Consider the following 18,747-nt stretch of genomic DNA (forward strand, 5'->3'; position numbering starts at 1 on the left):
CAAATAGTGCAAGTGTGATATTCTGCTTCAATTCAGATTTTCTTTTTGAAATTCTTTGTTGTTCAAAACCTGTCAGCAGTCAAATTTTGTCGCCATTACAAAATATTCCCTAGTGTGTTTTTTCTTGATTGTTGCCAAAATTTTGATACAAAACTGTGTAGCCAATGAAATGTGATGTCCATTTGATTCAAAATTATCAAAAAAATTCAGAAAAATTGTTAAAATATGGTAAAATGTTGCTGCTCGTTAAAATAACAGCACTGCAAAGGGTCAGCAATGTATCATGTTTTGGCAAGGTCAAATCATTATAAATTTCACTGTGGGATTTTCACACATAGGTTTGGTAGGTGGTTAGCTTTGTGAATTTGGTGTAGAATGAGCGGTACCGGTTTTGAGTTTGTGAGTGAAATGCAAGGAATTTTGTTGGCTAAATATATGTATCAGTTTTAATTATTTACTGCCCTAAGTGTCTATTGCAATTAGCCAGCAATTTGCTCTCAATAGCGTAGACTTCTCCATTTATCACATTTGGTAATGTATGTGACCCATTTAAGGTGGTTGGAAAGACTATTTTTGCACCAATTCTTTTCTCAGAGTTAATGTCAAGTTTCAAGTGTTAGAATCAAGATATTTAGTTCAATTTTCAGGATAACTCCCTTAGTTAATATTTTCTCCAAAGAATATAAAAATTGTATATTTGCAGCCATGATTTTGAAATATGACACCAGTAAATATTAAAATTTAATTTTTCATATTTTTTTTTACATATTTGAATTTAATAATAATTGGATAGTATTAATATTACCAAATTAGTTATAAATATGTTGACACTATTTATTGTAAGATTTGTACGGCAGGATTTGTAAATAAAATTTGTTTTTATGATTTTACATGGGTTTATATATCAAAAAATTATTAAAAATTCTTTCAAATTTCAAAATGTGATTTTTCAAAAAGTACTTCAAATACAGGAAAATTGTGCCGTATAAATCTTATCTGTAACCTTGTTAATAGGCTGTAAAAATTCCATGTCCATATCTCATTTCAAAGATGGATTAAATTGGTATACAATTATGTAGGAAAACTGTTATTCTGTCAAAAATGTTGAAAACAAGCCATATTTGCACCCCTCTTTTGAAGTCATAGAGCAGTTTTTTTGGTCAATCTCACTTTTGACACCTCTTTGACACTCAAAGAATCTAAAAATGCATTTACAATAGCAGTCACTCACTCTGAATGCCAGCACCACCTTGTCAAACTTTCCTGAAAAACAGCAAATAATGACTTTCCCTTTTCAAACATTTTATTAAAAGCTAGGGGACCTCTACCATAGTTAATACACTAAGGACTCCCCAACTTCTTCTTATTTGGTCAGTTTTTCAGAAGTTTTAACAGGCTATAACTCTGCAATGCCTCTGTGCCCAAATGTCTAGTTTTTTTTATTCCACAGAGAATGTTGACTACTTTTATATTTTAATAGTTTTGTTGAAATTTATAACTGACGCTCTAGCCTTTCCAACCACCTTAAATGACGGTGGATCACCATACGCTTGTACTATCATTGACTAACAGGAGGTCTAGACTTGAATTTTTCATTGTCACAGTGTCCTTGAATTAAATCATGCCTCAGAAAAAAATCCTGGCTTAATTTGAATGTTTTTTCTGTCAGGTCTTGTGTTTGTTTTGACAACAATTGTTTCAGTTGTCATAGCATTTGAAATAATGCCAAGAAAAAATTAGGACTGCTTGCACTTTAAAAGCCAAGTCGTACGGGTACACACAGCGTCATAATGTAACTTGAACAAATACCTGGCCTTCTTCAAATACAGAATAAACAACCACAACTTTGGGTTACAGTGTCAGCGTGTAGCTCAAGTTTGTCTGCTTTTGGAAATAGCAGAGTGTTGAAGTGTAAATGATACGTGATACAGAGTAGTGACTTTTTGACAATGCAGAGGTCAGATTACTTTTCATTGAATAGCGAAAACTTGTCAAGACCTGTGTCAGGAATGTGATCTAATTATGCAATGATACATGACGGATTTGGCTGTCGTCATTGTTTTCTTTACTGTTGTTTACAAACTTACAAAAATCAAAAATGGCTGTCGTCCTTGTGCCCTTTGAGCACCAAAGTCAATTTTTGTCACCTATGTCAAAATATACACCAGTCAATTTTTTTCTAATTTTTGCAAAAATTTTGCTAAAAATCTGAAGTCAATAAAATGTGATGTTAATTTGGTCCAAAATTGTAAAAAAAAAAATTACAGAGAAATTCACAAAGTTGGTAAAATGTTGCACACTGTAATTTTTTTTTGGGGGGGGGGGGAAATTTCAGCACTCAAAGGGTTAGTCTATGGGGAAGAATTTAACTTTCAATTTTTGAATTTTAGAAAGATAATCCAATGAAGAGTTTATTTACTCCAAGAGCTTCAAATTGCTTGTCTTTGATTCCTAAATTATATTTTAAATTTTGTCATGCATTGTTTTGAAAAAAATTCAGTTAATTTTTTTATTTGCAAGTTTCTTCACTTTCCTGTACAAAACGCGTTAAGTTGAGAAAAACATCGATATATGTAATTATGTACGTGTATGTAGTTATAATCCAAACATACACCCACACAACTGCCACAGACCATTGATACTCATGATAAGATGAATACCAGGTATTCAAATTCCAGTCATAATTACTGTATTTTGACACCAGATTGATTACAGTCGCCGCAAGTAGATTAAAGTTCAACAGGTTGACATTTTCTCAGAACAGATGACCAAGCAAATCATATTTTCTAAACCAGTATGATAATGTTACATGGTACAGCTAGTTTGTCTTGCAGCGAAAAGACTTTTTTAGCGTAAAATATTAGTATAACTCCTCACATGTTTTGAAAGAGCAGAAATTTACTGTAATCAATATCATCAAACCAAAAGTGCAAGAATCTTGCAGCTAAAAATTCTGTAAAAATGCAATGCATAATGAAATATTTTTGTCAGTTGATGAACATGTTCAAAATCATGACAGAGAGCAGGATAATCTTGCTTTGTAAGTCATGTACGTCGTTGCACTTCTCCTGGAGTGCATGGTTTCACACTGTGCAATTAAAGGTCATCAGTTTGATTGACAGGTCAAAGACACTGTCAAGGGCATCACTATGCTACATCTTCACACTTGGATGTTTTGAATTTTTTCTCTCTCCGATAATGTGAGATACGGTGACCTATCTTGAAGTTGACCTCTGTACTCTGGAGCAGTACAGTCATACCATATCAAACAGCTGTGTCTGAATAAACGGAAAGTCCAAATGTCAGAGTACATGTGCTGTTTTCAAATTGCTATTGATAGGCAGCTAGGGAATGACGGTATTCAAAGAGGGCATGTGGGCTTCCTTGGGTCTGACAAAATTTAATCAGAGAATCTGTCCAGAATTGTCAATTTCACCAGTCTCCTGCCTGCTGTGCAAAATTTAAACCGTTGAGTGCTGTAATTTTTCCCACCAAAACTTTTGCCTGTCAGTTTTCCAATTTTTATGAATTTTTTCTGTAATTTTTTTGATAATTTTGGATCAAATGGACAAAACATTTTATTTGCTACAGTTTTTGATCAAAATTTAGGGAAAATCCGAACAATTAATTGTCTAAAATTGAAAAAGAATTGTCTACATTATATTTATAAATGCAACAAAATTCAACTTTAACACTCAAAGGGTTAAATTGATTTTCATTAAGGTAGTTTGTGCCTCAAAAATGAAAGACTTCAGCTTTTGCTGAAATGTTCCTCAAGCAAACTTTCAACAGTGCTCTTTCAAAAATCGTGAATAAAAATTGGGGTCACCAGGCAAATTTTGGTACCATAGAAAAGAATCACCCAATATTTACCAATACTTGAAATTCAAAATGGCTGCCATCCCTGTGTTAACTCTGTGGGGTAAATTACCAATTTTCACAGCTTGAAAAAATCCCAAAGGTGGTAGGCCAGTAGGATATAGTAAAAGTTTTGAGAGAACAAGGCACATTCCACCTTGGAAGAAGCAAGGACAGACAAATGACATAAGTATAATAGATTTTACAATATAGGTAAACTTTGCAATAAATATTAACCCTTTGAGCATCAAATTCAGTTTTTGTCACCTATATTAAATACACCCCGGTCAATTTTTTCAGAGTTTTGCGAAAACTTTTGATAAAGAAAATGTAGCCAATATATATCACGTGATGTCTATTTGGTCGGAAATTATGAAAAAAAATTCCAAAAAAAATTCATGAAAATTAGGGAAATGTTGCATTAAAGTTTTGGTGAAAAAAATTTCAGGACTGGAAAGGGTTAAAAATAGAAATGGATAGATATGGCATACAGAAGACAAGTAAAATGAATTTCTTTACCATAAAAGAAACATCAAAGTAGTATATTTTTTCTTGTTACAGGCCAACACCTACGAGAAGCACTGGGACTTCTATTCCCAGAATGGAGGGAAACCTTTCCCAGTTGAGCACATGAAAAAAGCTGTTGCCGAGATTGAGGAATTCTGCAATGTTCTCAAACACGAAGGAGTGGTGGTGCAGCGTCCGGATATGCTGGACCATTCCAAGGAATACACCACTCCGGATTTTACTTCCACAGGTAAATTCTCCTAATTTTGATCCGCCTTTGAAAGGAATAGATTATTAGAACAAATCTTTCAGGAATATTATCAAAAGACTTATGGAAAAAAAGTATTTTCATGTAATAAAGTCTTCATATGGAAGTTTTGACAGTCAAAACAATATTAAGGTGGTACACGCCTCCAAAATGAAAGACTTAAACTTTTGCTCAAAATCTCAACAAGCAAAGTTTCAACATTCTCTTTCAAGAGGGTTGACAAAATTTTGGATGCTTATTCAGAACACGTTTTTATTTGATATGAATATTTTCCTCCAGTCAGAGAGCTTGTAGTTCATCTTACACGTTGAGACTAACTCTCAAGGCAAAACCAACCCTAGGTGATAATAAGATTTCTCTATGAAGTGTTGAGCTCTTTAATACCTAAGAATTTGTCTGCAACAAAGAATTATACTAAGAATCTCTTGAGGCGAAAAAAACATTTTCACTTTTGTTATTTTAATGTAATTTTGTTTCATGGTTTAGATAAAGGAAATTCAAATCAATCATTTTGAAAAATTCATGCAGATTAAGATTATCTCAATTAGATATATTGGTGATGAGCTAATCAAAGCAGAGAAATGCTAAATACAGTGTTTCCCTCAAGAATATTTACTTCCGTACTTATCTGTTAATTCCAACGCGTTGTATTTTATTAAGTAGCGTGATGACACATCCTATTAAGATCATAGTCTTTTGATGACACTGATAACAGGAAAATTTAGAAATTCACTGCTGACGGAAATGTGCTAATGATTTATTGAAAATGCATCTAAATATATCTTACACCACTTTATTACAAGGAATACAAATTAATGATCATGTAAATCTCCCTAAAGAATCTATGATGTAGATTTTTCAAAACCTTTATGTCCGTAGAAATTGAATTTCACACCCTAAAAAATGGCCTTGTGGCATAATGAATTAACACATTATAAGCTTTGAAATAGGCCTAATACATTCATTAAAAATTTACTTTCACAGGTAAAATATCTGATCAGCAGATTAGAAATGAAGTTTTCTGAATCTAAAGGGCTTAAATTTTCTGTGTTATTGTTGTCGTAGGCATGTATGCTGCAATGCCCCGGGATTTCTTAATCGTCATCGGCGATGAGATTATCGAAGCCCCAATGGCCTGGAGGGCGCGTTTCTTTGAGTATCGCGCCTACCGATCCATCATCAAAGACTACTTCAGACGTGGTGCCAAGTGGACGACCGCTCCCAAACCACAAATGTCAGATGAGCTGTATGATCATGTAAGTATTTCCTAGAGCAATGGTGGGCATCTGTTTAACCTTTCCACCCACAAATATTGGAACAACCCTATTGTTTTCTGTGTAATAGTTGAGGCTAACTGCAGAGAAATAGGGGTGGGACTGTTACAAAAAAAATCCAAGCTTGAGCTTAGACAATTATGTTTTTTATATTGAAAATTCATACTTTAAGACTTTGAATGTAAGACATATCAAATCAAATCAATTCGAAGCAAATTTTGTTTCAAACCAAAGATTTAGAAATCTAAGCAGTAAAGCTATGCGACACCCTTTTTCGAAAATAATTTATTGTAATCCTTTTAGGACAAATATATTTGGTAATTGTAATCCCTTGGTTGTCAAAGTGTTGTTTTCTGTTGTAATAATATTTTTTGTGCAGCATAGAAACGTTGTCATTTATTTATCATACAATAATCCCAGTCTAAAGGACATACACTGAGCTATTATACTGAAACCAAACGATGCTTCCTGCTGTGGATAACTTTTAATCATAATTCAGAACAGGTACATGTACAGACAGAATCATAAAACTTAATTTAGTTGTTTTTTACAACAAGATTTATTGAAGTCTGTCAGTTTTCCAGACTGTGGGGCACATATAAAAATTGAATCTTTTTGAAAATTCTCCGGAAACACAAATGTAAGCTCCTAGTTTTTTACCTCCGCTGTCAGCGACGCAGAGCTTATCAAATAGGTTGCTTTTCCGTCGTCCGTCGTCGTCCATCAACAATTGCCTTCTCCTCTGAAACCGCAAGTCCAATTGCTTTGAAATTCTATATGCAGTTCACTTTGGGTGACCTCACTTAAGTGTTATCAAATCATGGTGAAATTTGCATATTTGTATTTTTGGGGCAATTTTTGGTGTTTTTGGTAAAAAAATCTTCTTCTCTGAAACCACTTGTCTGATTGCTTTGAAATTTGATATGCAGTTTACTTAGGGTGACTTCAGTCAGATTTCTTCAAATCGTGATGAAATTTGCATATTTGTATTTTTAAGGCAATTTTTGTCATTTTTGGTAAAAAAATCTTTAAAAATCTTCTTCTTCAAAACTACCAGTCAAATAGCTTTGATATTTGGTACATATGTCTCTGGGGTTGATGTATTTAAGATTTGTTCAAATTGTGCAGAAATATGCAAATTTGCATTTTTGAGGCAATTTTTGCCATTTTTGGTCAAAAAATGTGTATTTCAAAAACTACTCGTCTGATAGCTTTGAAATTTGGTATACAGCTTTCTATAGATGAACTAAGTAATACATATTTAATTTCTGGTGAAATCTGTAATTTTGTATTTTTGGGGCAATTTTTGCCATTTTTGGTCAAAAAATGTGTATTTCCAAAACTACTCATCTGATAGCTTTGAAATTTGTTATACAGGTTCCCACTGATGAACTCAATGATATTTATTGAAATTATGATGAAATCTGCAATTTTGTATTTTTGGGGCAATTTTTGCCATTTTTGGTCAAAAAATGTGTATTTCCAAAACTACTCATCTGATAGCTTTGCAATTAGGTATACAGGTTCCTACAGATCATCTAAATGGTATTTATTGAAATTATGATGAAATCTGCAATTTTGTAATTTTGGGGCAATTTTTGCCATTTTTGGTCAAAAAATGTGTTACTCAAAAAGTACTGGTCTGATAGCTTTGAAATTTGGTATACAGGTTTCTATAGATGTACTAAATGATATTTATTGAAATAATGATGAAATCTGCAATTTTAAATTTTTGGGGCAATTTTTCCCATTTTTGGTCAAAAAATGTGTTTCTCAAAAGTACAGGTCTAACACTTTTGAAATTTGGTATGCAGGTTTCTATAGATGAACTAAATTTGATCTTTTGAAATTATGATGAAATCTGTAATCTTTATTTTTGGGGCCAATTGTTGCCATTTTAGGTCAGAAAATTTTATTCTCAAAAAACTACTCATCAGATAGCTTTGGTTGACATGTTCTTAGGGATGATTCGATGTGATATATTCAAAGTATGATGAAATCTTCAATCGTGTATTTTTGCAGCTTATTTTAGCCACTTTTTTCTGGCCACTGTATTGAGCTATAAAAGATTTCCACCTTTTTCATCAACATGTGTCAAAAATAGTTATTCTCTACATAAACACGGCGGAGCTATATTGGCCGCTAGGTCGCTTGTTTATTCATGTAATTTTAATTCGGAAGCAGAGTCAGTATTAAAACATTGTAAAGTCAATATTTAGATTACTGATAGTCATTTAATATCAACTAAGATATATGTTGAAAATTGTGTGTCCTACATGTTTTAAACTGTCTACTCCAGTACACAGACACACAATATATTGTCAGCTACATGTATTCACGCCAGGTCAGATATTTTGTTGAAGGGACTGCAGCTTGAACTTTTGATGGTTTTTCACCATTTTTGTTTCTAATGCTCACCCTTTAAACGCCAAAGTCAGTTTATGTCACCTTTATAAAATGTGACTCAATCAATTTCTGTTCAGATCTTTCCCAAAATTTTGATCAAAAACTGTAGTTGATGAAAAGTGTTATCCGTTGGGTCCAAACTTATCGAAAAATTACAGAAAAAATCATAAAAATTGGTAAAATGTTGTTCTTAAATTTTGGAGGGAAAAATTACAAACAGAATAGTGGGTGTGTCAGAATGTTTTTGCCGTAGAACAGGAACTTGAAATCTACATACAAAACAAAAATAATAAAAAATGTTCAAAAGTGTCAGCTACTAGCCTTTGATATTTACTAGCAATTTACGAAAATCAAAATATATGAATTACCAAGGTGAGAGATGCATACATAAACAAAGTTGATTTATGTATTGTCATTTGTTTGTCTTCATCGTTGACAGGATTATCCCATTGAGAATGTACAAGATCGCCATAAACTTGCCGCCAAGGGCAAATTTGTTACCACTGAATTTGAGCCTTGTTTCGATGCAGCTGACTTCATCCGTGCTGGTCGTGATATCTTTGTACAAAGAAGTCAGGTAGGTCCACCTTAAAAGGTTAAAGGTTAAAGGTTTCAAGCCAAATGTTAAAGGGCTACAATCATCATGTCTGCACATGTGTGACTTTCTTGTTTGAAAAATATGTGTTGTTCTTCAATAACACTTCTTTGGAGCAGGTCAAAACAGCTATTTCATGAAAATTTTACTGCTGTAATTTTCGATTGTCTCAAATCTAAAAATACACCACACCTTCATGGGCAGTACTGCCCATGAAGTGTGGTATATTTTGTGACACACATGCCAATTTTGAATGGAATGTAAATGGCTGTGGCCCTTTAAATGTTTTCACTCTTAGAATTATAAATAATGATGAGATGAGACCCAAATACAATGTACTGTGTAATTATTTTCCAATATCATAATTGTCACAATGATTGTTACTTGGCACGGTGCCAACAACCGTGTTTTCAAACATCCTCCTCTCCATACAGCTAGCATGTCTTCCTGATATAGAAAAGAAATTGACACAGATTAGAAAGTGACATGTTCGAATGAGTTAAATGTAAAACAAGGTGCATCAATCATGTCTATAATGTGAATACATGCATTGAATATAAGTTATGTTTAGAAACTGAATCATAGCAGGATCCATATTTTGATACAATGTTTCATGCAAATTTGTGCATGAAATATGCAAATGCCAGTGGTACATTGAATACCCTGAGGACTGAAATCTGCCACACGTAGGAACTTTTTCAACACCAAATTTTTATATCAGCAGACAGTGTTGGAAATACTGAACAGAATTCTCATCAAGGGAGAAATCATTGGTTGTAAGGTTAGATAGCTTGTCATGTGTGAGGAATAGCTAATGTTTGAACACTGCAAAAGACATATTGATTTCTTTTGTAAATGGGCAGTTTGAGTCAACATTTGGCGTTTAGGGAAACAAGTGAACCTCATACAAATTTTCGTCTAATTGTTCATAACTAAGATTAAAGTAGAATTTGCTGTTAACATTTCAAATATTCTACTATACAAATGTGGAGCAATACAGTGTGATAAGTAAATTTTTCTGAAGCATTAATGAACCCGATATGCTGGCACACATTTTCAAAATAAAATTAGGCAACCCTGAAGAACTCTAGGTCCAAAACTCAATTAGTTTACAATTGCCGTGATCCTAGGGGGTCAAGTTGTTTTATAAACCAGGAAGACACTCTAAGAACACTTGATCGTTTTCGTAATGAAGTGTGAGCCCAGTTTTCTTCAGGTTTACGGAATGTAAATGATGTATAAGTTATTTCAAAAGTTCAACCTTTCATCACTATGGTTTAAGTCCAAACCCATTGTTATCAAAGGTGATTGTGAACCTGTTCACTGCAAATTGGGGTGAACAGGTTAAACGAGACAAGTGTCAATCTCCTTTTTTTGATGGTATTTTTCCGGTTGAATATCTTACTCCCAAATACGTGCAAACGAACTGAACAATTTGGAAAATCTATGGTCAAAATCAAAATTCAGTAACTACAAGCGAGATTTCCCTGTTTTTCGCACAACAGGTGACCAACTACATGGGAATAGAATGGATGAGACGTCACCTTGGCGACCAGTACAACATCCATGTGATTTCCTTCAAAGATCCTAATCCAATGCACATTGACGCAACGTTCAACATCATTGGACCTGGTCTGGTCTTGTCCAATCCGGATAGACCTTGCCATCAGATTGAAATGTTCAAGAGAGCTGGGTGGACCGTTGTCAAACCACCAATCCCTGATATTCCGGATAGTGAGTGGAAATTTCATATCAAAATTTATTTAAAAAGTTAAACTTTTGATATTTTTTATAATTTTTGTTCTGTGAAAAAAATGCATGTTCTTCTTGTTCCTATAGTGGTTTGAATACATATATATTAGCTGTGTAGACATAAAACATTGCATTATGCAATGTTATTGTTGGTATACTAATTCTAATCAAGAATAAAAACCCTTTGGTAATTAAAATATTTGACATTTAAACCCTTGAGCACCAAAGTCAATTTTTGCCGCCTTTATAATATATAAACAGTCAATTTTTTTCTATTTTTCGTAAAAATTTTGATAAAAATCTGTAGCCAATGAAATGTGATGTCTATTTGGTCCAAAGTTGTGAACTAAAAAAATTACAGAAAATTCGTAAAATTTGTAAAATGTTGCAGGCGGGAAAAATTACATCGCTCAGAGGGTTAATGAGTCTTGTAACTCTTTGCATGAACAGCACCACATTGTCATGTGTTGAATTATTCAGAGCCAAACCTTATCTCACTGTTCTTGCCTTTCAGGTCACCCACTGTGGATGTCATCCAAGTGGCTGTCCATGAATGTATTAATGCTGGACACCAAACGCGTGATCTGCGACAAAAACGAAGTACCGACCATGAAGATGTTCGAGAGGTTGGGTATCCAACCAATCCCGATATCCATTCGCCACGCAAACTCTCTCGGCGGTGGGTTCCATTGCTGGACCTGTGACGTCCGTCGTCGCGGCAAGCTGGATTCCTACTTTTAAAAGAAATGTCAACATTGTTTTCGGAGAACACAACCTTCGAAAGGTTGTGAATACGACCACGCTCCAGAGGTCGTGTTAGTGGGTAAAACTAGCTAACATTACTGAGAATTTTTTTCAATGTTGCATTGTACTTTTTAAAGGTAGCTTGCCTGCGTGCTTTTAAGAGTTTGAATTTACAGAAAATGTTAATGTGGTTTGATATAGGGAGATAGACATTCTCTGAATTTATTATGTCATCATATAATACGGTGATCATGTAATGCCATGTCAAACATTACAGTTGAATTTTTTTTTAAAGTGTTCTCTCTTTTAAACCTTTTATAAGTTTTTATCTTTCTTTCATTTTTATCATTGTAAAACTCCTTTTTTTATCTATCTCTGTCATTGCCGACCCTTCATGTGATTAAAATCATCATTTGCTCCGCTAAGAATTTACAGGGTTCTAATTTTGTTCTTCTCTGCAACTATCTCTCCTTTTCACTTGACTCCTTGAGCGCAAAGGTCAATTTTTGTTGCCTTTATAAAATATAGCCCAGTCAATTTTTTTCAGATTTTTGCCAAAATTTTGATGAAGAACTGTAGGCAATGATGTGTGATGTCATTTTGGTCCAAAATTGTGAAAAAAATTGCAGAAAGATTCATAAAAATTGGTAAAATGATGTTGCACTGAAATTTTGGAGGGAAAAATTTCAGCACTCAAAGGGTTAAAATCCACTCTCGCTTTCGGTCAAAGCAACAGCGTTTCTCTAACCTTTAGTTTCTCAAATCTCTCTGGCCGCTTCTCTCTCTCTCTCTCTCTCTCTCTCTCTCTCTCTCTCTCTCTCTCTCTCTTACCCTTACAAGTTGATAAGGTATATTCAACAATGATGACATAAAATGTGTCAATCTTTCAATATCTACCACAGTTTATTAAATCGAGTTTGTGTTGGTTTGAAAGCGTTACCATATACCAGCCTTCTTGAATATTTTATGTGTGGTGTACTATATACATATACTCAAAAACACTGAGAATACACCCCACCTTGTTTTACCCTCTTGTTAACATAAATTAAGATGAGTCAAGGAATAGAGTTAACCCTTGGTAAACGGTAATTTAAGTCGCATGGAGAATTATCCATCAGTTAAAATGTTATTATTATTATTATGTTATTTTTATGTTATTATTATTATTATGCTATTATTTTGGAATTGAGAGAGTAAAACAAGTGTGTATATCTCTACGTTTGGCAAGTGTGTTCATCTTAAATATACCAGTATGTTGAACTTTTTTGTGCATTGGAATCCCTCTATGGCAAATACTGAAAAAATGTCTAAAATGTGTCAAGAACACATTTCAAAATTGGAGGAAATAAATGGAAAACGATCGTCACTTTGTGGAAAGCGAGGCTTAAGTTGTTGATCAGGAATATACAGTATGAAGTATAGAATATAGCATAATGATATTCATTATGGCATATTCCGGCCTGGGTATAATAAACACATTCAGTAGGGTCATTTTTGCTATTCATCTATCAAGCACGTCACCCCTTTTACCAATGCCATGGTTCAGCATTCCCAAGGCAAACGGAGCCAGGCTGTACCATTGGTTGGTAGGGGGGAAGGCATCATCCAGGTCTTGTCAGTTTGTTCTGTCAGGTGTGTAGAGAGACAATGAAAGGTTGATTCATCTGTATCGAGCCATCCTATTGGTCAGATTCTTCATAGGTGCTACACTGTTGGTCACAATGACAAATAGTGTATCTATATTTGGTTTGATTTTGTTTAGGAAACATTAATTATAATCATTTTACAACTTTGAAGAGGATTTGCGTATCATGTTTGTGACAAGTAATAAAATCGAGCTGGTAGGGAAGTCAAGATAATGGACAGTACTTTTGTGCTTCAGATACATTGCATCTGATTGGTCTCTTATCTGGCATGTTGAAGGCCACTGCCAATCAAATGGCACGTACCTTTCATGCTTCGTTTACACAATGAAGGTACAAACTGACAAAACTCACAAACCATCAAGTTTGAAAGTGACGTAACCAGGGATGCTTTTATCTCAGTCACGGCACTGATGTATGAATTTTTTTAAAAATAATTGCATTTTTGGTATGTTTTATAGATAACTTTATTTAACTTATGTTTAAAAAAGATGTTTCCTCTCCAGTCAAAATAAACATAAACGTCTTTCACATTTTTGTAAGCATTTTTCTTGCTAAAAAGGATAGGGACAAAAATATAAGTCAATGTCTGTACAAATATACCAGTGTAAAATATAAATTTATTATTAAAAGATATTTTCCAGACTTTTTTCCCGAGAGGCATGGTTACAGAAGAATCTGTATCACCAAGATGATGGAAATAAAAGATTTGACTTTGGAGAAATAACACACTTTGTCCAGCATGCAACGCTTCTCATTTTTCACTTTTGTGGTGCAGCTGAAGAAAACTAGCCCATGTGTCATTATGAAAAAAAATAAATTTTCTTAGGGTGGCTTCTCAGAGTGTGTGAAGCAACTTGATCCCCTAAGATTGTGGTAATTTGTTATATTGACCCTCTAAGGTTGTGGTAATTTGCAATGTTGTTCAGTCAGGGCCAAGTTTTCTTCAGTCTTGCCTAATTTGCAATCCTGTAGTTCTATTGGCTTTGATAAATCAATTGGGATTTGAGTGATTCACATGTAAAGTTATGCAGAAATTACAGCCAAACAGCGAGGGCAATGGCTGTCATTGTCAAATATATTGTGATATTGACCTTATATGTGTTGTTATTGACTTGATGGCTTGCATATCAGACAATACTACATTACTAACTCTACATGGGTGACACTCATGTAGAGTTATGCATGAATGAAAGCCAAAAAGCAAGGGCAATGGCAGTCATTGTCAAATATATTGTGATATTGACCTGCTGGTATCGTGATATCGACCTTATATGTGTTGTTATTGACTTGATGGCTTGCATATCAAAATATGCTACATTTTATCAAAATGCTGTGATAGTGTAACAACGTTAGCTACGATCTCTCTCTGATAAGGTCACATGCACCTCAGCAAGACACTGTTAGAATGTCATAAATCTTTACTGGTGTGTAGCTTATATAAATTAATTTGGAAACTTGAGGAAAAATGCCTCAATATCTGGTTCTGTCAGTGACAAATACATAATTTGAATATTGCTCGGTTGCTTTATGCAGTTGCTTTAGTGCTCCAAAACTTACACCATCACCCTTCAATTTGAACTGTAAATTTTAATGAGTCAAGTTTAAAACTGAACATGAGCGAAACGGTTTAAGCTAACATGAGCAAAAGTTAAAACTTTCTGAGGTGCTTGTTGTCTTAATTTGCTCCACTAGGTGTCTGTACTTTTTGTGTGCTCGTGCATGTTAGCTTGTCTGTTCATGCCTACCAGTATACGAAGCAACAAAAAAGTCTGGAAAGTAATTTTCTCACTATAATTTTATATTAAGTGTACAGGGATAAACAAACTTCAGGTTCTTGTTCAAGTTCAAAGTGTCGTATAAATATCAAAACAGATTGCCATCAATTTTCCAGAATGATGTGATATGTAGGTCTGTCTGAAAGAAATCTAATTTAAGATTCGTATATCAGGTGAAGTTCATAGATGCATTTTTTTTTGCAAGGTTAGAGAAGATGAATAAATTGTTTTGGATCTTGGTTAGGTAACATTTCTCCCATGCCCATAGGATGGAATTGATGTTATGCCCAGAGGAACACCATTTAAATCATGCGGGGGGAACCTTTTAAGATCTCCTTTACCCCTTGACAAATGCACTGACAGATGTAAACAGTTAATTTTGCAAAACTAAATATTAACCCTAACCTCCCAGTCCCAGTATAGAGACCATCTTCAACATAAAAAAGTCACGTGATGCAGACAAACCATGGCAATTAATGAAGGTAAATAATTTCAATAATATTTGCCGGGAAGGAAAACTAACAGTTTCACCTCGTTCTGAAATCTTGATATCTAACTTCTCAAGAAATATTCAACCTGTTCACCCCTGATTCCCTGTAGACCGGTCCAAACTCACCATCGGTAACAATGGGTTTGGGCCAAACCATTGTGGTGAAAGGGTTTGAGAAAGGTGTTGGTAGAAAGATAAAAAAATCTGAAATCATTGAAACAATCTGGTAGGTATGTTCTGCGTGTATTTTTTGAAAAAACTCAAGACGATAATACACGTAATGTGAATTGTGTGTTTAAGTTTTCAGTGACCGATAATTATTATTCAGAAAGTAACCTCTATCAAACCCTGCATGACTGAATGTACTTGCTACATACAGAGAGATACTATGGTATCCAAACAATTTTCCACATGTGTTTGATGTGTCAATTTCTGGGATATTTATCCCTCTTTATGCTGTCCGTTTCTTGGAGAAGGGCTTTGATTGATGTGGTTTCTGTCATGACTGAATACTACAGCTGTTGGTGCAATGGCAAGAATGTTTTACTAAAGGCATGCTTGGACTAAAAAAAGAAGGCAAAATTATCAACCAGTCCCTTCAGATATGCAAATTATCTATGTAACTACGCTCCTGCCCTTATTTGGCAAAGGGCGTGAATGTGGGCTACCAGCAGAGTATGAATGTATTTTTCAACATGAGATTTTCATATTAAGATTGTGATTATCAGTTGTAGTAAAATGTCATGAACCTGAACTGGGTCAAGATTGTCAGGACTTTTGTAATCAGAAGTTATAAAAAGGTCAAGATGGCAAAGGTCACAAGGCTCGGTTTAACCATAGCCATACAGATAAGAGTTTTATCTGTCAATTTAATTCCATCAAGTTGCATAAACCCTTTGAGTGCCAAATCAATTTTACAAAAATATGCCCCAGTCAAATGTTTTTTTCAGATTTTTGCCAACATTTTGATACAAAAACTAGCCGATGAAATATGGTGTCCATTTGGTCCAAGATTGTCTAAATATTACAGAAAAATTCATGAAAATCAGTGACATGTTGCACAAAAGTTCTGGAAGGAAAAATTACAGTGCTCAAAGGGTTCAAACAAAAAAAAAATCACAATGCCAATTTTAGCAATCCAAAATGTTGTGACTTGCCAAGGACTATCAAGACTGCCTAAAGATAAAGTTGGCCTTTGGCATATGTTTGAAATCATGATTTTGTATTTTGTATACGATTTTATTAACTTATAAGGAAAAGAAATGATGTCTGTTTTTGGCAAAGGTGTGTAACATACGTGATTAATTTGAGAAAAAACTGTGTCTAGCCTCCCACAATATCACTTAAGAAACTCCTCCAAGAATATGAATGGGGAAACCCCAGTAACAACTACCAGATCACCGCTCTCCTGACATGAACCTTTGTCTATTGATAATATCAGTTTGTAAGATATGTACTATAAGATCTTTGCAGATGAAGTTGCTAAAAAGATGTAAAATTATAGGCATCAGAAAAATGTCCATCTTCTCAACCATGCTGCTTGTGCAAAAGCACAATAATCCACCAACAGTATAAAGGTTAACCCTTTGAGTGCCAAAGTCAACTTTTGTTGCCTTGATGGAATATATTGCCAATTTTATTGAGATGTAGACAATTTTTTTCAGATTTTCCCCAAAATTTTGGTCAAAAATTGTAGCAAAGGATAAGTTGTGGGCATTTGGTGCAAAACTACCAAAATAAAATACAGCAAATTAAAAAAAAATTGTGAAATGTTACACTTAAATTTTGGTGGGAAAAATTAAAGCACTCAAAGGGTTAATGAAGAATTACAGGGTGTATACATGAACCACCGACTGAATGATTTAATCTTGCAAGGTAAAATATTTTGTGTATCCTCATTTTGACAACTTCCGTCCAGCTTTAAAGATCTGATGGAGCAAAGGAACATAGAAAGATGTGCTTGCAAAAAATCAAATGTTTTAGAGAGTTCGATTTCAAATTACACTCCGGTGTCATTTTTGACATTAGAACTGTACAATGAGATGGGAATACGATGATCGAATTTTTAACATGACACCAAAGATGAGTTTTGGAAATTTGTCATAAGAGAAAAACCAAAATCAATTGTTTCAAATCTATGTAGGAAAATCTCGAATTTAAACTGAAATAGGATGTAGAAAGTATAAAAAATTCACATACTGTGGGGTAAAAATCAAGAAAAGTTAGAAAAAAGTTGAAATATGATAGGAACAACTTATTTTGAAACGCTTGTTATCTCCAGCAACCACTAAATGTGTGACATTCTGCGCGCGACCTATGCATATATTTACATAATTATATTTGCATAGTTGCCGGGCAACAACCAAATGACTGTTGGAACGCAATTTTGATTCTGTTGAAACACAGGTCTTTCAAAGAAAACTGGCGAGGGATACTTTATAACAAAGATATCAAGTTATTCCTCCAAGCAACTTGACTCGATACTTTTTTTCACTTATGTCATCAAGGGCTTCCACCGTATATTATGTATATCTTGCTTGTACTTACTTCAGTCTGGCACATGCCTTTAATACTTAAAATAGACGATTTACTAAGTGATAAACAGTACAAATTTTCTTCTGGGCAACCGATAAGGTAGAAATTATCTTTGCGTAGCTTTTGCAGTGTAGACAAGATTTCTAACTGTGCATAAAAGGTCTAAAATGAAGGTCGTATTTTAGTTTACGATTTTAAGATTATTTTCATTGTCGTATTTCTGGTTTTTAGATGTTCAAGATTTTTGATAGATTGTAAGTTTTGTTTATCTTATGGTAGTATCCACCGGCTGTAACCCGGTAGTTCCTTCGCGAAGATTGCTATATTATCTCAGAAATTTTCGTTCCCAGGGTACCTTGTGGTAATCCAGGGGCCAATTATTCATCCCTAGAGATGCTCCGTTAGGTAAACAAAAGTTTATCGAAATATGAAACCAAAGGTTTAATTTTAATTTATAGTTTGTTTATACTTTTGCTAGGCAAGAAAGATAGCGCTGTATTTAAAACGGAATTTCATCGAATGATTTGGTTTATGAGTGCTAGAATAGTTTTCTGTGTTGTCTTGTCCGTACACGAGATTGTCTTTAAAAGGCACAGTAGTGTTGAATATGTATACTTGCATAGACCAGGGCAATAAAAATAACGAAATATGAATTGTCTGTGACTCTCCGTTCATCATTATGCAGTCTACTTGTGCCTTTCACTCTTCCTCTTCATCCGAGCCAACTACCCCCCCCCCTCCCTCTCTCTCTCTCTCTCTCTCTCTCTCTCTCTCTCTCTCTCTCTCTCTCTGTTCCGTCGCCCCTCTGTATCACAAGTGCTCGCAGCGTTGAGATCGAAGTAGGAGCAGGTAAGGCCGAACTTAGTGCTTGACACTGGTACCGAGGTTCGATCCCTG

General features: G+C 34.4%; 1 protein-coding gene across 1 annotated transcript in view; it reads left to right on the top strand.

Moving 5' to 3' along the window:
• LOC139127958 (glycine amidinotransferase, mitochondrial-like) overlaps positions 1–13,776 on the top strand; it is a 42,499-nt gene extending 28,723 nt beyond the window's left edge. The window contains exons 3-7 of the mRNA XM_070693807.1: positions 4,420–4,615; positions 5,699–5,889; positions 8,753–8,890; positions 10,414–10,642; positions 11,175–13,776. Of these exons, the coding sequence (XP_070549908.1) occupies positions 4,420–4,615; positions 5,699–5,889; positions 8,753–8,890; positions 10,414–10,642; positions 11,175–11,401 (981 nt within the window). The 3' untranslated portion in view covers positions 11,402–13,776. The remainder of the gene's footprint in view (positions 1–4,419; positions 4,616–5,698; positions 5,890–8,752; positions 8,891–10,413; positions 10,643–11,174) is intronic.
• The last annotated feature ends 4,971 nt before the right edge of the window (positions 13,777–18,747 follow it).

Source organism: Ptychodera flava, unplaced genomic scaffold (assembly GCF_041260155.1).
Source record: "Ptychodera flava strain L36383 unplaced genomic scaffold, AS_Pfla_20210202 Scaffold_39__1_contigs__length_1403739_pilon, whole genome shotgun sequence".
In the NCBI taxonomy this organism is placed as follows: domain Eukaryota; kingdom Metazoa; phylum Hemichordata; class Enteropneusta; family Ptychoderidae; genus Ptychodera; species Ptychodera flava.